Below are 20461 nucleotides of genomic sequence, written 5' to 3'. Positions count from 1 at the left end.
ATTTCATGAAGTGAGTCCTTACAGAAATGAGTGTTCAAACAGTGACTAATTTGACTATTATATCATACATATATTCATCACACTGTGTTCACTGTGAGTTCACTGTTAACTGTTATTTTTGAAGCAGTTTTCACCTCACATGTTTTACAAATGTATCAGAGAATCCTGGTGAACTAGACTTTATCTGCCTCTTGCTTTGGAAATGACACTATTTCAACTTTAATCTTTAGAAGAGAAGGAAAATAAAAGCCCCCGTGAAGCTGTACAAACATTGTGATTTCTGCTCCACCATTTTAATAATTGCTGTAATTATGCTGCTTTATATTAGAACATAATCACACACAGTGAATACCTCAGCAGTGGAGGGTGGTGTCTGTGAATTACTGCATTATATGATAAAAAGGATGTTTTGCAATTTAATGATGAGTACAGATCCGAATGTACTCTTCTCATTCATTTCTTATCATTTCTCCTGATATTATTCTCAACATGGTTATTTTTTAGACTTATTGAACTCAGTGAGCAAATGTTTTTATACGTGCTGTATGCTTGACCTCACTGTTGAAGCTGTAGATGACAAAACCACCAGGATCTCTCAAGAGTTTGACACCTCTCTGCTGTTTTTGTTTCTGTACCTGTCCGTCTCACTTTTCCCAGTTGTTTTTTTAGTACATTGTTCTGTACTGTCATCCTGATGATGGTGTGTGATCTTTGGTGTTTTTGTCTTTTACAAAGCTCATCAATAATGTTCTGGTTTTATGTTGTTTTCTGCTCTGTGGCTGCTGCACATTTGGTGCTTAAGCCCCTTTTGCTAGAGAACCTAGAAATGAAGATGAAGGATAATCTTCTGGTACACTAAACAAGCTGGGGCTGGGCCTCAAATCAACTCAACCTGCCCATATCGGGATTTACAGAGGTGCTTGGCATAGTTCACATGTTGAGAAACTCAGATCTTTATCCAAGTGTGTGTGTGTGTGCGTGTGTGTGTGTGTGTGTATTAAAATCTTAGCCAAGCTGAGCCTGTCTGCAGCTGCCAATGGAAATTTGACGCATCTAAAATCTGTTTTCCCTATTCAGCATGATCCATATTTCAAGGAGCTTGCTGATTTGTTGGTTGGCCTCCAAGGGTTTTGCTAGTGCATTGTGTGAGAGGGACAGTATTTATTTGCTTTCTGTTCAACAACATGGCAGATTCCTGATAACAGATCTGGAGCTTTGGGTGGATTTGTGAAGTGCTGGAAAAGGTTGTTGTTTGCATTAAGAGTCATTGCAAAGGGTGTACAAATCCCTCTCTCTCTGTTTCTTTCTCTTTTTTTTTATGACTTCAATAATTAATTCCTAGTCTGCAAACATGATGATGCATAATTAATTAATTAATTGTGTTTTTTGAACAAAAAAATACTGAAATGTCAGCCTCTAAGAGTCCCAGGGACCACCATTTTAATTTTTAATCACCATGTTGTAACAGTATATTCTGATCAAATAATGGCCAATTTGTTTGTGGCCTGCACGAACAAACAAAGGCAGGTCACTAAGAAAACACTGAAATGATCTGCTATAACAGCTCTCATGGTAAATTTAGAATAAGGCACATTACTAATTCCATCAGAGTCTTGTTATACTCACTACTGTGCTGCTACTACTGTATTTGCGGCATAGGTAGGTAGGATCAAAACACAGACACACACTAACTTTAATAGGTAAAGTGAAGAGAGTCAGGGTTACAGATGTATGACTGGACAAGCAGGCAAGCAGCTACACAGGCAGGTACAGGCAACAGGTCACTAAACACAGGGGATCAGGCACATAGGGAAACACATGGGAATATAAATAGGCAACTTGACAAGGAGCTGGTGGCAATGGCAGGTTTAAATACTGGCTGTAGTGATGAGCAAACTGGGAACAGGTGTGTGAGTGGGCAGTGGATGGGAAATGGCAGGTCTGGGGAGATGAAGGAACACACTTGGCCGGGTAAGCAGAGACTGGACACAAGGGATAAGCAGATCAAGACAAAAATTCTAATTTCACACTCTAATTAAGTCATTTCTTCTTTGCCATAGTCCAGATCGATGTTAAGCTATCATTACAAAACTCAGCATACTGCTAGTTTTTCACTCTGAAAGCCTGCCTACAAAGACAAGGCTGCAAGACTTTCAATATAAAAATTCTGGTAGACAGGTTGAGGTTTATGAAGGAACATGTCTGAAGTTAAAACTTTGCTCTTCTCCTGTTTATCTCCACTGGACAATGCTGCTATTCACATATTTGCATGTGTCTGTGAGTTCTTCAGAGACCATCTCTGGTTTCCTTGCAGAGAAAATGTTTTAATTCGGCTCTTAACATTGTCCCTGTGTTATGTCTCTTTTGGACTACCTCACAATGGCTCTGTCTGGAAATTGGACATGAGCAATTTGAAGAACACACACTGCTTATTGTACTTTGGTCTGTTTCAGACAAGAGGAGTAGAAATCAATAGGAAAGAACCAGTTTTCCTCCTTCTCCTTGGGCGGTCAAATTCTGTCTCATTGAACATTCTTATGTGGAAGAGACTGTCTCTCACAAAGACTGGTCTGCATCGCGTCTGTACTTTTTCTTTTTCTCCAAAAGGAATTACTCTGCTGCAGCCATGGTAGCTTGAGGCATCTAGTCGCAAAGACGAGAGCAAGCGAACTTGCCATTATTGCTCTGTAAACTTTGTTTAGTGAGGCTCAGCAGTGAGCAGGTGCCTAGCAGTGAGTGGAATGGTGGAGTCAGGTACCCAGGGCCCCAACATGGGGAGGCCTGTCAACATGCCTGGAATGAAAAGTTTGTTTTTATCTGAAATTGTTTATTCTGATGTTATTTACATAAACTGCTGCTGTTGGCTGAATAAATCCGAGGGCAATACATAAATTGTTTTCATATATTAAATATATGTATATGGAAAGTTTTTTTATGCTGCTTCTGTGTTGCAGCAGACTGGGCTAGCACTTCATGGAAAATAATTTACCTTACTTCTGCAATTGATCCAGTGAAGTCTTATTCAACAGTCTTTTATTATAAAATACAGTAATCCTCTCTGTGTGCAGTGCAGAGTAAAATGTCTTTCTCCCCTCATTTTATGCTCAAGTTACAGTGAAAAAAAAAACTTCTATGTTGTTCTAAAATCTCATAGTGAGAGCTTCACACAGTAATTACACTGTGTTGAGGAAAGGGCAATGAGAAGTGCTGAGATTTCAGGTTTGTGCAGACTTTCCTCAATCCATTACAAACACTTCAGAACTGATTGTTCTAATCAGCACTACATATGCATGGGCTTGCCGTGTTGATTCAAGTATTCGTACAGGTGTGACAATGGATGTATTAAGAGGGGAAGAGGGCCCATTGAGGCTGCTTGCGCAAAAGGCCCAGATTTTTCTGCTACACCACAGCCAATGAGGTGTTTTTACATCCAGTACGACAGAGACCCACATCACCTCGTCTTGATGTGTAATTTCTCCCTTGCTAGATGACCCTTGCTAGATGATCTGCTACTGCTTATCAGCCATGATAACAAGAATGTAAATAAAAAACAGCACAAGTCTCTGCAGGGAAGCCCTGCTGCCCTCAGGCCACCTCCCACATGCAACAGCAATACCACAGTCTGGGTGGAAGGAAGGAAATTGGGAGTATTTAATTTGTGTCCCCAGTCCCTGGTTATAAGTTAGAATTGGACGGGAGCAAGGGGGGAGGGTGGGTTGTCGTGATGAGATTACCTTGTCTGGCAGAAGGACTGTTTGTTGACTGCTGTGCTGATAGGACGGGGCACAGTGGTTCCCATTAGAGGCTGTGTTTTGATGGAACTTTGTACCTAACAGGAAAGAGAATTTAAGCCTGCTGGAGTGCTAGAGCTGGACTGCTAAATTGGCCGGGCCAATATGACAAACATATGGAAAGAAGTAGAACTTGAAATGGGAGTTCATGTAACTACATCAAGGTTATTGAATATTAGCATGTGCAATGCAGAAAGACATTCACAAACACTGTCACTTAAGCTTAGACCATCTGCAAACCCATTTGGACAGTCATCCCTCTCTTCTCAGTGGGTATTGAAGTAACTGCTACAGCTACAGCCGGGCATAACATAGACCTGACCTAAAAACAGCAGGGATAAGGGCAGAGAGAGCTATTTCCCAGCAACACACTGAGATAGTGAATTGACATTGGCAACAGTGGTTAGCAGGGCTCAGAGGGTTTCATGTCACCTTTTGCCTGGATCTGACAAACCCAGCCTTCATGAATGATAATGAAAGTAAGGAGGCATGTCCGTGCAGAGTTCACTGTCCACAGCAGTGTCTGATCTTGACAATTATGAATAATGTGACCTCAGTCTCTGTTCAACATGATATTCACCAAACTCTTAGTGATGAAGAATGCTCTCCACAAAACGTCAGATTATTTAAAACCCACGCTGATGATCCGGGCTTTGAATCTGTGCAACATACTGCGTGATCTGCTGCAGTGCAAACTATTGCTGTTATGCCGCGTGCTGTGAAATTTCCACTGCTTTCTCTCACTCTTCTCCTGCCAACTGCCACCTGCCTGCATCAGCTTTTATGTGCTGGGGGGATTTAGGTTCTCCCTCGTTTCCTATTCTCAGTGCAACAAAAACAGCTGTTGGTCTGTGTCTAAAGCAGAAGTTGTATTTTTTAAGTTATTTAAAATACAAAAATATAGCATGTGAGTGACTTTTCTGACTTTCAGGGTATTTTTTTGTGATTAATTTTAATTATTCAGTCTAAATGTTCAGTCAGGTCACAGAGCTCACCATTTTCTGCAGTAAACAAATCCTCCACGCCGCCTCTCTCTGCGACCCAGTACAAAGACAGTAAGCTGTCAAACCATTTATACTGAAGTCTCTTGGAAATTATACTGGCATGCAACTTTACCTTATCTCAAAGCCTGAGGTTAGAGTTTGATGCTATGACCTAATTCCTTCTCCACAAAAAAAAAAGAAAAAGAAAAAAAAAATCTCTTTGCACAGAGTGCCACAGGAAGCAGAGTACTATAATCTGTCTTTCTATCCCACCTCGGCAGATGGAGCACAACCCGAGCTCTTCATCTTCAACGAGTTGTGCGCCTTGAAGGACGAACCAGGGCCTTGCAAGGCCATAAAGGAGAGATTCTTCTTCAATGTCGACACGGGACGCTGTGAGCTGTTTGAATATGGAGGCTGTAGGGGAAACGACAACAATTTTGAGACCTTGGAAGCATGTGAGGAAATGTGTGTTGTCTCAGGTGAGTCTGACACTTACAGCAAGACTTTAAAAAAATTGTTTTCATAGATTCACAAATTTAACTGTCGCCACTTAAAGTTATGCTAACAGTGAACACACACACCAACATCACTGATACAAAGGGACACAAAAGAAAGAACAAGGATTCATTGTAGCTTTGAATTGTTATGTTGTTGTTAGCAAAGGATGGGCTTTGTTTTTAAGGACTGTTGCTCATTAGCCTTTATTGCCACCTTGGGCATAAAATCCTATTACAAAGTCATTTAGTTGGTATGCAACTAAAGAGGAACATTGCCATCGCATTACTTCTGAACAGTTTTCCTGAAGGCATCTGGTTAATGAAGACAATGGGCACCTTTAAGAGAGGCAGTCAGTATTGTATTATTTATGGGTCACGTGTACTGCTAAACTGATGATGAACTGAAGTTTAATTAATTGATCATAACTAATAACAATAAAAATAACAATAACAATATAAATAATGTGTAATTCCTCAGTTAAAAACACTGTAAGACATGTTGGATGTGTGCATGTCTTGAGAAAACTAATATATAGTAACCACAGGTCACTTTGCCAGCTTGAGAAATAGAGTAACTAAGAGTTGTGGTTAAAGATAGTAACGTTCCTACACAGAGGGCAGCTCTACCACTGTGTGTCCATCTACAGTCATCTGTCCTGTTGACATGTGACAATAACATGATGGCTACTTGGTTACTGTTGCTATGCACGTCAGGCTTGGAATTGTTGTGTAGCAAATATTCAGCTCAGTTCAAAATAATCAAATGTGAGCACGTACACACATACACATCTCGGCACAAACATAAGAAATGTACATTCATGCAGATACAAATACATAGATATCCATAGTACACACACATATACATGTGGGTAGCCAGTGTGGTTTTCAGAGGACAGAAGTAACATGGTTGGATATATTTATCTCAGGTAGAACTCGTGCAGCCGCGTTCTGAATGCAGTTAGTCAGAAAGCCCATAAACAGGGAGTTGCAGCAGTCCAGGCTGCTCGTGACAAATGCATACACAAGTTTCTCAAAGTCAGACAGGGAGAGGAAGCCTCTGATTTTGGAGACATGTCTTAACTGGTGAAACATGAGCCTAGTGATGCTGCCGATGTGATTCCAAAAAGTTCACCAATCCTAAGTAAATTTATTGTTCATTTGTTTTTAGTGGCCACGACTCCAGGTGCTCACACTCCAGCTGCCTACAACCAAAGTTTCAGTTTTCTCCCTGTTCAGCTGTGTGACGTTTACATCCACCCGCTCGTTAATTTCATCCAAACAGTTGGTCAGAGATTTTATGGGATGCAAGTCATCACAGGATAGTGAGATAAGAAGCTGTGTGTCATCTGCATGACTGCGATAACTAATGTCATGTTCACTGATAATGTAATCGAGGGGAAGCTCCTTATCAGAAAAGCTGAGGTCCACTGATGAACCCCTGTGTGACCCCTGCACAGTAATATGATGTTTTATTTGGAGTGAAAGAGAATCGTGTCAGGAAGACTCACTCAGCGTTTGTACGTGCAATTTAGATTTTCTCTATCTGCTCTCAGAGTTTTGTCTAAAGCACAGTAGAAAGCCCTCCACCTTCATCAGCAGGCTGTCATCTTCAACAAACGTGGCAATCCCCTCATTACAGGCAATATAATGTTTTATTATGCAGTTAGATAAGATAAAAAGTTATAATTGGGAAATAATTCATCAACCAAGTATATGAACATAGCGATAAGGTGGGAGGAAGGTGTATCAGAAACAAAGTCTCTATCATGCATGTTAGTCAGTATTTTTCTGTGTCTATGAATCACAATGGGATTCTCAAATAATGTAGGAAAGGTTGAGCATTCAACTAAGACTTAAAATATAATGGGTTTTTTTTTTAGTTCGTTTTTTTTTAGTTCAGTTAGAGTGAAATGAAAAATGTAGCTAAAAATGTTTTTCCCACTGGACTGTGAATGGGTGGGGAGAATAGCTGCTGTATGGCAGTGTTCCCAGGTAAGTGATGAGTTCAAAGACATTTACAAGGATTCAGTTTGTTTTCTCTCTCACCACCCTGAAACAGGGTGGTTAATATGCCTGCCACACCTAGACTTTATTGCAGGTATAGTATTCTTCTCTAGGTTAAAGTTAAAGTTGGTGTCATGTATGTATTTTTTCAGATTTGTTTCATTATCAGCATCAGATACTCAGAATCAAAGACAACTCCTCCTTTTTCTGCAGCTACTTTACACTGACAGAAATCAGTAGATGATTAAAGAGGAAGAGACACAAACAGACACAAGACATGTTCCTTTTTTTTTAACGCTTTTTTTTAAGTGGAAAATTTTCCTCATGATGATCATCATCATCATATCTTCTCCCTCATGCAGAACAAAGCTGAATGCCACGAGTTCAAGCATGTGTTTGTGGTGTGACTGTTGTAAATAGAAATACACAGGAAAAAAGCTAAATTAAAACACTACGTGACGCACAGCATTGTAATGTGATGTTTTGTAACAATGTCAAAGCAACTTGACTAAAAGCAGAAGGGTAAAGGTCACTGTGAAGGTGTGTGTTTGAAAAAAAAACTAAAAAATGGACTAAAAAAAAAAACAACAACAACAACAAACAAACTCATTCATTGATCTTTGCTGAGTGATACTTGCTACAGATAAGTGCAGTCTTGACAGTGCAGGAATACAGTGTGCCATGGTGGGATGTCAGTAATGTATCATAAAAACTGCAGCTCTTGAAAAGCAATCAAAGCTGCAACAATTGGACTTCACACCTGGGAGTTCATCCACAGTTTATCCACAGTAAGGCAAATTGTTTTTCACCGGCTTGGCTCAGAAGCACTTCAGGTGGGTGGAACAGTGCTGAGATGCTTGTTTGAAAAACACTGGATGTCCACAAAAGGAAACTTGAGAACGGCAGAAGAACGTGCTTTTTTTTCCTCTTGTGTAACAGCTGCGTACAGTATCATCTACAGAAGGCAAATAACACACCTTAAATACTCAAGCTTTTCTGCTCAGCGTGAAATATGCCCTTGCATGCATGGCAGTAACACATCTATCAAAGTATTTAGATGTGGTGTTATTATGTGCTGTGAGAAAGTGCTTACGCCCACTGGCAGTAACAGTAACCTTCACCTTTTTTATCGCAAGTCACTCGGTTGCATTGAACAGTCAAACAAGAGGATTGTGAATGAGTTTGCAACCTGCAGACATTGCCTTATATAGATGTTCCATTTTATATGTATATGTATATGTCCATCATTGTCCACACAGAGAAATCTGCACTGTAAAGATAAATCTGGAGGTGCGGCGTCTTCAGCTCCAGCTGATCCAAAGCTGACATTGAATAAAAACTGTTTGTACAGAAATGTGAAGGCGGTCTGTCAGCACAGTGTCAGATGTTAACGCTCGTCTGTGTGCTTAGTCTCGCTCGTGTGTAAGAAACTTGCTGCATTTTGACCATAAAGAAAATGACAGTGCATTAAACAGAGCTATGAAACTTTTACATTTGTGCCATGGCATTTAAAGGGTGCTTTTCACAACTATTTTTATTGGCTCGTGGTCGAACACAAAAACTACAGTGTAGCACAACACCTTGTAGTACTCGCTTTTATCTAAAGTGAATCCCACTCCCATGAGTGTGTCCATTTTTTTGCTGTGCTGGGTGGTGACATTAATTTAATAGCCAAAGTCAAAACTACAGTGGAAAGAAAAAAACATACAGCAACTACTCATTCGAAACAACCACGGCAAGCACAAAAAAAAAACAAAAAAAAAAAACACAGGATACTAGCTGGCCAGCTCTTTTCTAAAAAAAGACAGTTGTGTGGGTAGTTAATAACACAATATTTCTGGAAGTGAGCTTAATTTAAAATGACCATGACTGAAGGTGACTGCCCAAAGTTGTAACAGCTGCCTTTACAAGCACCTGCAGACAGACAGTGTCACGCATCAACAAGACACTTCCGATATTTCTCTTCTGTGGCAGTAAACACAGCGCATGGGGCTGTAGATAACTGTGCTATATTCAGAGCAAGATATTTTGGGCCAACAAACAGGATGTTAACTTCAGCATGATAAACTGGCTCACACTCAAACACACTGGGAGAGAGTGTTAGCCAAGATGCTAGCCCAGCCACAACACAGGTAAAAAAACTCCAACTGGCTAAAAGGCCAAAAATGAGCTTTTTCTACCGTGAGCTTTGTTTGGCTGGCTATCATTGTTTACTAACACAATTAGTGTGCTTACTCTTTAATTGTACTAAAAACAGTCAGTATGTGTACATGCATGCATGCATTGATTTTTGAGTGTATCATTGATGGACACTGTGTCCAAGTATGTTAGACCTCAAAAAACCTTAGTGACCCAGCTGATGGGTCACTACAGACTCATGCAGCAAAGGTTTCCAGAGATACTAAACATGTCAGACTGAAATGTGGGGAAACTGGTATAAAATTTTACACAAGACATCAAGAATATTTTACATTGGACTCAATGGTACAGCTATAAAAACATAAACTCTAAGATTTGAATAATGTTATTCAGCGCAAATGTTATAGAGCTGCAATAAGGCGAGACAGAATATACATGATGATACAGTCAAACTGTGGAATTATATTATTATAATTTTGCCTGGCATATTAAGTCTAATGCATTTGTAAATAAATTTAAATAACTCTATGGCTCAGTGTATTAACAGTAGCAAGCAGGTGAGGTCAGAGTTTTCCAAGAGTGATTTTATTTAACAGCTACAGACATTTGAAAAAGTCACCACTTCTCAAGGGCTAATGTGTTTTTGTGCCCTGCATGTAATTGTACCCACTCTGTGCAGCATAATAAAATCAGCGACATTTTATTTCTCACTCACAGTACACACTGCAAACACTGCTAGGTGACACATTCGTATTTGAATTATTCCACCTTTCAGTTAGCTGTATCTTCTCATGTTTCTTACAAGTGATAACACAGACTGTTCTTGTAAAGGTCACAAACCAAGATGAGGAACATTCTGGCTCTCTGGAATACTTTTTTTTTTTTTTTTTTACCTTTTATCTTTGCAGCCTGGCAAAAGCTTTTACTTTCTGGCCCTGATGTTTTGCTGAAACTCCAATGAGTCATTGTGTCCCAAACTCTTCCTTTGGTCTGGTTTCCCTTTTACTCAAGGCTTATGCTCAGTCTGTGAGAGATGTAGCAAAACAAAGTAAGCAAAGAAAAAAAAAAAACTAACAGCACAAATAAGATGATGTTGCTGGAGGAGGCAGAAATGGGTTGATTCCTCAGGAAATCTGGAAGGTAAAAATGTAAAACAATCAGCTGATGAACTGATTACTTGATCGATAGAAAATGAATCATTACACCGCCAAACAATCCCTATTTTCAGCCTTTCTACTGTGAGCATTTGCTGTTTTTCTTTGCAAGATTTTTAAAAAGCATCTACTTGGACTCTTATAGGCTCTTTTGTTTTTTGGCATATGATAGATCATCTCATTAACTGATTAATCTAGAATATTGTTGTTAGTTGCAGCCCCATTACTTTACTTCACAGAGGAGTGTAAAAAAAGCTCATCCATCAGACATAGATAGCCACCCCCCTGTTAACAGTCAACATAGATTGGCTGACGTATCTGCTGTGGTCAGTGTCTTTTTGAAGGATGGGAGCATGTCTGTGTCCATCCAGTGGCCACTGTTGCTTTTAAGCCTGAGTTAATTTATTTTGCTTAAATTTCTATCCCATTAGTCCCACCCCCCCACCCCACAGGAGACCTCGCCAAGACTGTGTCAGCAGATTTAGAGACAGAACAACAAAACCTTTCAAAATAAGCTGAAATATATTGAAGAAAACTGAAGGAAGAAACTAAACAGTGAGAAAGCAACGGAGAAGAGATAAGGGAAGGGTGGGGTGAAGTCTAAACATTGTTTGTTTTCAATAGATTCATTGTACTAAAATCTCATCGCTCTCATCTTTTTGGGCATGACAGCCAAAGGGGCCAAAATATGAAAGCAAACGTGAAAATATAAGTTTTTTTTTTTTTTCATTCACAAACCAGGCTACTTCTCAAAGGCTTGTCTTAAACTTTGAAGTCCACTTTGCTGAAATATTGAGGTTCTCTTTGGAGAGCAGCCAAAACCCTCTGGAACAATGGACCATATGATTCACACCCAGCACTTGAAAAAAAGAGCTGACCGATAAAATTCTCTTCAAAACACAAATCACCTCTTCCACCTTCACAGCTTTAATAGAGAATTGTGTGTCTGAATTATTCATCACTGCGTTGCTCTAGATAGAGTGCTAGGCTACCCTTTGACACATCTCCTTCTCCACGCTTTTAAGTCAAAGTCACCTCATAAAATGTATTTTAGATGTTACAATGATGCCATTTTCCTAATGGCCAGACTCAGTGTAGTGGGCATATACAAAGACTGGAAATAGATGGTGTAAGAGCTGGTGTAAGACATGCATCCAACTTGTTGTAAACCTACGACGGCTGCAGGTCCTGTAAAAGCTAGTGGATGACTGTTAGAGGTTGAAATAATAGTTTGACAATTTGGGAAATACACTTATTCACTGTTTTGTCAAGAGTAAGATTAGAAGACCAGTCCATTAAATATAAAGCTACAGCCAGCAGCTTGTGAGCTTAACTTAGCACAAATACTAGAAACGTGGAAACATCAAGCCTGAAGCCAGATCTACCTACCAGCACCACTGAAGCTCTCTAATTAGCACATTTTTTCTCATTTGTTCCTCATGCCCCATAAAAACAGGGTTTTGTAGTTGGCTCAAGCATTGCATTTAACACACATGATCATCTTCTCGTCTTTCCACAACAAAGAAAATAGATGTTGGAATATTCCTTCAACATTAAATTGTTTGCTTTACTAAATCAGCCAGGTGAGCTATAGCTTAGCCAAACCAAGAATCAGCTGTTTTGAAGTCTGTTTTTCTGAAACATTGAGGTTCTTTTTGGTAAGCAGCCAAAACCCTCTGGAACTGTTTCAGGGCAAACTGTTTACTCAGGTTTACTGAGCTGATATATACAACTTTGGGCCAATAATGCAAGATGTTTATTATTCTCATGTAATTTTTTTTAGCAAATCAACACATATAATTAACCTCTATGTGAAAAATACGGCCTTGTTTCTCCCCATTAGATGATGAAGCTAACTGTACTGGGCTTGTGATGTAGTTACGAAGTATGGAAAACATGCACAGTAAAGTGGGTTCATGCATGAAGACTTTATTGTCCTGGTCTGTGGTTTACTGTCTTGTCCTGGTCTGTGCTGGAATATCAGGCTTTTATTAATAAATGTCAGTGAACATACAGGTTAACATTCCTTATGATATTTTAAATTATTTTTATTGAATGTCATCTGTGAAGTTGCACCTGATAACTCAGACCCAACATAAAAATAAGTTCATAATACAACAGCACAGTAGGCAGATAACACAGAAGTATATGAATTTAATACAATACTATAGCCTTGCATTTGGAAACGCTCTCTCTCCACGTGAATTTAAAATAAAGTTTAGTGGGTTTGATCATAGTTTGGGTTCACAATATTGGTTTGCACTGACTAATCCTTTAGTCAGTGAGGTTTCATTTCAACAATCTTTAAAATTTAAATTTAAATCAATTTTAAATGTGATGATGTCTCATGTATGTTATCATGAAAAGAACCTGTCTATATCTGGAGTTAAAACTCACTTACACACACTGAAAATCACCCATCCGTGTGTTGAACCACTCAACCCAGTACACATGCCAGGGTTGGAAAGCTTCTCTGCTGTTGAGAGATGTTGATAAGCTAGTCAGCTTGTCAGGCTGCACCTGTGTTGGTTTACAATGCCAATAAAGTCTGTTCAACACCAAGCCAGTCCACTGGAAGCGATGCATTCCACACCCTGGTTGTGATTGTATTACAGACTCAAATCAAGCATGAGCCCTGTCGCTAGCTTGTGAATTTTCTAGGTTTTGTGACAGCTCATTCAAGTAAACAGCAGAGTTCCACAAAACCCTCCACCACAACTCTGCTGTCTTTGCTGTCAGGTGCTCCACACTGCAGAAGGTGATAACACTGAAAGTAACACGTCTGATTAAGGGGAGTGCAATGTACAGATAGCATTCTGAGATATGGCGTACGAGTAATCTCTAACTTTTAAAATCTAAACACTTTGAAATGCACAAAAAATAACAATTGAATTCAAGTAAAGATAGACAAGAAACAAGAAACAAAACTGTTAGAACAAAAACAATCTTACACTGAAAGATGCAGAATTTTGATGAGCATCAAACTGCGGCTTAGAAGTGTAACGCCCTGATCCTGATACTCCAAGACCCAAGGGTGATAATATATGCGATAACTGCTGAGAAGTGAAACAGAGCCGGGTGGGAGCTGAGGTAAGAGGTAGAAACAATATGACAGAAAAGAAAGCGTAGACAAGGCAGAGGAGGAGATATGGTTCACTGGGGACAAGGCAATGTAAGGAAGTTCTTGCTGGAAGTGATGACTTTTCAGTTTGCAGAGGAATCAGCTTGAATCTGAATCTGAGAACCTGACTGGAGTGGAAATGTCACCATAACCTCTGGGGAGGCAGGAAGGAGGCTGTGACCGAGTGGCCAGTAATTGTAAAGTGGGTGATGGCCTGTAGTTTAGTTACAGCACCTTATATTGTGCACAGGCTTCGAATAGTTATGTCTTCCCTCCCTCTGTCTTTATTATAGCTTCCCCATATTGGTCTTAAATTGCTTGGCTTTTCTTTCCAAGAGATGTTTCACTGGACTGAATTGTACTCAGTGTTCTCTTTCAAATGTGTTATTCACATCTCAAGGCCTTGCATCATACATGATGCCTTCACAGCAAAACTGAAAATTCAATCGAGGCAGTGAAGTACATCGTGTTTTTTTTTCTTGTATTTTGTTTTCATTTTAGTTAATTTCACAGTCACTGGAGCTCTGTGTTCCGAACAAAAATCTAAGAATAAAGAAAGGAGATGGAGCAGAAGAAGAGAAGTGACACTGATCAATGTGAACACAGTGAAGATGGTACTATACAATGTGGAGAGTAGAAGCCAGTTCAGCTCTTCTGTCTGACCCGGTTTGACTCTTGGCCAAACAAACCCGCTGTGAAAGAAAGCTGATTTTTTTTATGTCAGTAACTGAGCAGTAAAAATCATAAATTTTATATTTCAGACCAAAGTTGAATATGAAGGAAAAACTGTTGACTGTCATGCACTGTAAAGAAAGACACATTTACTATTTATCAACAGACTTGGTAATTAAGTGTTGTAAAGGAGTCTTTTCCTGGTTTCTAACATTTTTCCTTTCTCTCCCTCCTCTTTTCCTAGATGAAAAGAACCCATGTCATTTACCAGAGGCTCCTGGTCCCTGTCGAGGGATGGTGACGCGCTACTTCTTTGACACCGCGACTCAGCAGTGCAAGCGCTTCTTTTATGGCGGCTGCTTTGGCAATGCCAACAATTTCAGGAGCATGGGCGAGTGCCAGGAAAAATGTCAGAACCCAGGTAGGCTAGGTTGAGCTATTGTCCTTCTGATGTAAAGACTGGCAAATGCCCAAGCTGTCATGGCAGCAGCATTGTTAGGTTCTATTCAGGATCACACATAAACCCTAGAGGGTTATTGAGTTCACCCTCTGTGAACACGTCCACATCCAGAGATGTCGTCATTTGGTGGAAATGGATTGTATCTCTGAAAGAAAAACAAATGTGTACTATTCTGAGGCTTTATAAGAGCCAATGCATCTGCACCTGAGCCTTAAAAGTCATGTGTTGATGCCAGACGCAAGATAATTGTAATTGTAGTCTGTCCCATTTTTACCTTGTCATTGTAAGTTCTTTAATTTGACCAAACAGAAATAATTACTTTCCTGCCTTTACCTCACAGCACTATGCAGTGAACAGTGTCTTTCATACGCTTGTGGGTTCATCGACAGCCGGGGCACAACCCATCACATTTGCTGCACAACAAATGAAAACTCATTTCAGAGTGGTGACATAATCAAAATAGTTCTACCTCAGAAAATTCACTTTCTGATTAATTTTAGCTGACCATGAAATCACATTCCACCTTGATTTAGCATTTAAATCGTTTCAAAGTGACCAAAGCACACTCAATTATGCTAGACTTAGGCACAACTTAGAAGTCATTTAGATACTGAAATTGTCAAAGAAAATAACGAGCAAGTCGCTCAACTGTGACCAATTCTGCCGACAGCTGGTGTTGTACTGAAAATCAAATGGAAAAGGCTGTGTGATTTTTTTTTCTTCATTTTGTTTATGGATAACAGTTTCAGATAGATGACTCTGTCTGGTTTCATTAGCAGATGATATCTGTTGGCAGACGAACACCATTTCTAGACTGATACAAATTAAATTAAACATACTTTAATTAGGACTGATCACTTGGGTTTAATGAGATTTGTTCTAATTGGCGGTGTGAAAACCCTGGCTCACAATCGGTTGTCTTATGGAGATACCTTTTCAAATGTTGATTTTTTTTTTCCTTTTTTTTTTGTCTATATAGCAAAACCCACTAGGGCACCAGAAGTCCATACACAATCTCTTAGAAAATTTGATGCTGTGCAGCCAACCATAGTAACTGGTAAGACTGAATATATACCCACTGTACTTAAAGTGTAATATGTTAATGTTCTGTTTCTTGTTGTTTTTATTTGAAAAATAGCAGCTGGTAAGACATCATTCTAATAACTTTCTGGGACGGAAAGTTAATATGTTTATTTCCCAAAATGCTGAACTATTCATCTAAATGACTGAGCTCTTAATATACGTGTTATGTGTGTGTTTCTCAGGGGAACTGACTGCAAGCGAACCTCAGGTTCAACCTGGTGTCCCTTATCAAGGAACAAAAAGTAAGAAAGTATGACTGTAAAGGTATGTTCAGACAGAACGTGAAGCTAATTGTAGATGTGGTGCGACTGCATATGAAGGCAGTGGAAAGACATGAGTGGTTAAGAATAGATGCAGATTCACCTGGTCTGGTTCAGCCTCAGGTGAACACTTCCGCATGGTTGAAAAACGTTTTCAAGTTAACAAAAACAGAATTTCTTGGTGAGTTCTCAGATCAGTCAGAGGCCGAGCCGCCACACAAACACACATGGGCACGCACCAAGCACACACTCGGACAGGATAGCTTGCTAGCTTCAGCTATTGTCTCTACACTGTGTACATCAGGCCAGCTATATTCACAGTCACAGTGGTATTTGCTTCACTTTCTGTCTGGACGCACCATAAGAGGTCTGTTTATCAGTCGTAATCACAACAACATGGTAAGACACAAAGCCAGAAGCAGTAAGTGCAGTGCATTACAGTTCATTTAACAAATCACAGAGCAGCAGAAATGTGGGACAGATCAACTGATGTAAGGCATCATTAAATCAATCATATTGTCCTCAGAGTAGCAGTTAGTCCATGCTGAATTCTGAAATATATTTAAACCTCAACGTAAGCAAATCCAGTTCATTTATTAAACCAATGCGTGCTGCCAATAACTATTTTTGTAAAAAAAAAAAAAATCAAGGTGCAGCGATGCATAGATGGTCGACAGCTTGTAAAATTGCTTCTGTCATAAAACGCAGTTGGCAGAGACAGTGCATCAGTGTCTCCTTTCCACAGGCTATTTGTCACATATTCCCCCTTACTAATTTTTTGTGTATTAGCAGTGAGGGAGCATACAATATATCATTGTTATGGCTCTTTTGTGCTGCACTAGGAGGCCTGCTTCCCTCACCTCATTCAAAGAGATCCGATTTAAAAAATTCAATTCCACTTTTGTCAGAAAATATGAAGAGGGAAAGATTGAGGTTGAGTTGGCCTCAATAATCCTGCCGCCTTATCAATCTGTTTTCTATTATCGATTTTTAGTGCATTTCTGTGACTAGATCTTCAGCATTTAACAAAATATCTCTCAGAAACAAAGAAAGTAAAACTCCTCAGACTAACAATGAATTATGAATTGTTCAGAGCCTAAATTGGACAGATTTAGAAATTAATATTAGTTAGATTAGATTCAAGTCAATAATAAATATCAGGTGATATTTATTTTCCTCTACTGAGCTAAAATGTATTTGGTTCAGTTAGTTTAGTATTTTTGAATTTAAATGAATCCAGTCATAAAAGCTGGAAAATGAGCATTACAGAATGGGCATAAATGATGTCAGTCTCCCAAGATGAAGCCGTGGTGAAACCAAAGACTGACATCTTGTGGTTGTGTGATGAAGCACACCTTCAGTGACAGGGAGAAGTTGTAGTGTAGACCCCTGTGTATAAATATAGGAACATAAAGTAATCCTAAACAAAAGCAACTCTGGATCCAAAATCTGGAAAACATACTTGTTTGGAATTTGGCTTCCTGTGATTCCACTTCTACTAGTGTTTCAATTAATAATCTACATACAGCATTACTTTCTTAGGCCAAATCTAATTACTTTTGCTGTGAAATAAATATCACACTACACTTTGGATTTAATGATTTTGAGGCTTTGGGTAATGCAGCACTATGACTATTAGAAATATTTCTATAAATTCCAGATCCAGCACAGAAGGTCTTAAAAGTGTTTCCTAATTGGTGACATCACTTAATGTAATAGTATCAATGTTTATCGACAGTTTTTTCACAATTAATCAATTCCTCAGATTTTCTTACTGCTCTAGTTAGCTCCAGCTGACCCCAGCAAATTCTGTAATAATGAGGTAACTGTGGGACCTTTCAATCCATAGTTTTTTACCTATGAAGATCAATGTCCATCTCTTGTGTGAAAGACCGCTCATGGTTGCTAACGAGCTCTCAGTTGGAATATGGTTCAGACAGAGGATAGCTCAGACAGCCCTGTGGGGAGCCATGATAACAACTCTTACTCAGACACTGGACAAAGACTACTACCAGTCAGACTCAAGCTTAATTCGAGAATACACGAACCCATGTGGAGTTTTAAGATAAGAAGATGTCGAAACGGGCTAACAAGCATCCTTTGCATCCTCCACCCGCTTCCAAACCCTGCACTCAAACTGGAATAGATACAAGTTGTCTTAAAGTGGAATGATATATAACTGAATGATATACAGGATGATATATATTCTTTGGTGTCCTGGCTAAACAGGGATTGACTGTGAAAACGATGGTTAGTTGTTGCCCCAATTTAAAGCTTTTGCTGTGATTTGCAGAGTGGAAGATTGATGAGGCCTGCTTCAGTCCTGTGGACAAGGGAACATGTCACGGTGCAGAGAGGAGGTTTGCATACAACCCTGAGGTCAGGAGATGTGAGCCGTTTATGTACAGTGGATGCGGAGGAAATGAGAATAACTTCAAACACCCGAAACGCTGTTTTAGAAAGTGCATTGGAAGCAGAAAAGGTATGGTTGTTTCGAGAGATAATTTTAAAAAATGCACATTTCAATTTTAGGAAGAAAATCATGAAATTAAAATGAAATCTTTTTCATTGCTCTGTTCTGTTGCAGGGGTGATCCGAATAAAGAGGAAAAACATAGGAAGCATTGTTAATCGCTCAGTCTGAATGCTTGGCTCTGCATTAGATCCTGCACTACTGTGGAGTCACCTGTATTTATGTCCATATTTTACTTTTAGCTTTACTCATGCTATTTTCTAGTGCAACAGTACTTGTGTAAAAATGATGTCTAGTGTACCTGAGTTAACTTTGTAGTAACTGAATCATTATCCACACTGTTGCAATATTTCTGTGACAAAAGAACATATTTGTTTTGCTAACGTCTTGTCTCGTCTCTGTATACAAACATCTTGTGTCTTTTTAATTTTACAGCTTCAGTGCTCCTTTATGATCATACTCATTTAAACATTTTACTGGAGCCTTTAAGAAAAACAATCAAAACTGTAATAAGATTTTTGTTCAGTAGCTAAATCAATGCTTCTACTGCAAATTTACTGTGCACATTCAGTGACTGAGGCTTTTCTAAAATGGTTAAAGCTTCACTATTATTTGTCAGTGTGAATAACATCATTAGTTAATTAAAGCGGTGGACGATCTATGTTCCAGGATCAATGACAACAATGTATGAATGTCCTCAAGCAAACACATTAATCAAGAGTACCATGCCCTTGCAGCTATAAATCAATATATACAAGGTAATGACTGCTTTATTTCTGTCAGATTAAGCATGAACTTTTTTTTCTTTTCTTTTTTAAACAATATTATGCAGTTTTATAAATCACTATTGCAGTATTGCTGGTGTTGTTAAGGAAAAACAGAAGGGGGCAGTGTTGTGTAAAGGACGTTTTCAGCATGTGGGCTGCATAGTGTTTGCTTTACTGCCTTGTTTTGTTGCTGGAAAGAATTGGACGGTAAGATTTTATGAAATAAATATCCACTATTACCTGCCTTTCTTTCCTTGGTTTTATCTGTTATATGTCCCCAGCAGTAGTTTGTGTGTAATGAGCACAAAGTGCTTCAATAAAACAACTAAGAAAAGCAGAGATAAACAGTAAAAAAAGATTTATATAATGCAAAACCAGAGATGACAGAGATATAAAAACTAGTTTGCTTTTTTTTTTTTTTTTTTTTTTTCAAAACTCCTCTGGACAACTGCAGTTCAAATTGTGAGGATGACAGTGTGATTGGTTTGTGTTACTGCAGTGGTTTAAAATAAAGATGGCCATAAACAATACCATTAAAGCCACTGAAGCTTACCAGGGTTGATCTTTATTAAGAGCTGTCACTAGCAGTGAGGATACTGAGGTATGCCCCTTATTTCTGAGGGGGTTTAGGAGTTTTTGAAATGTAACAGGTAGTTTAAATTCTACAATTAAAACACTTTGGTTTATACAGGATTCTATATGGGATTTATAATTCCATTATTTTTGAACTTACACATAAATAAATATGCATAAATTTGAGCACTTAATTTTGACCAGTGAATAAAAAAGAATAGGATTCAGTATTTCCTTACCAGATTGCTGCTGAAGAAAGACTTGCACAAGTATTTAGATTTTCATGTGGGGAAATAAAATACAAAAGAACATAACTGGAGTGGTTAAAGCACATGCAGCTATTCTCCTCTCTTTCTCCTCTCTCCCCCAATTCTCTGCTCTCAACCACTCAAGGAAGACGGCCACCCACCCTGAGTCCGGTTCTGCTGGAGGTTTCTTCCTGTTAAGAGGAAGTTTTTCCTCTCTACAGTCGGCAAGTGCTG

General features: G+C 39.0%; 1 protein-coding gene across 1 annotated transcript in view; it reads left to right on the top strand.

The window, feature by feature from the left end:
• tfpia (tissue factor pathway inhibitor a) overlaps window positions 1-19650 on the top strand; it is a 34752-nt gene extending 15102 nt beyond the window's left edge. Inside the window, exons 2-7 of the mRNA XM_041057746.1 lie at window positions 5056-5256; window positions 14609-14785; window positions 15804-15881; window positions 16090-16149; window positions 18461-18649; window positions 18755-19650. Coding sequence (XP_040913680.1) covers window positions 5056-5256; window positions 14609-14785; window positions 15804-15881; window positions 16090-16149; window positions 18461-18649; window positions 18755-18810 — 761 coding nt within the window. The 3' untranslated portion in view covers window positions 18811-19650. The remainder of the gene's footprint in view (window positions 1-5055; window positions 5257-14608; window positions 14786-15803; window positions 15882-16089; window positions 16150-18460; window positions 18650-18754) is intronic.
• The last annotated feature ends 811 nt before the right edge of the window (window positions 19651-20461 follow it).

The sequence above is a fragment of the Toxotes jaculatrix genome, chromosome 15 (genome assembly GCF_017976425.1).
Source record: "Toxotes jaculatrix isolate fToxJac2 chromosome 15, fToxJac2.pri, whole genome shotgun sequence".
NCBI lineage: Eukaryota > Metazoa > Chordata > Actinopteri > Toxotidae > Toxotes > Toxotes jaculatrix.
This window is presented reverse-complemented; position numbering and strand designations above follow the sequence as displayed.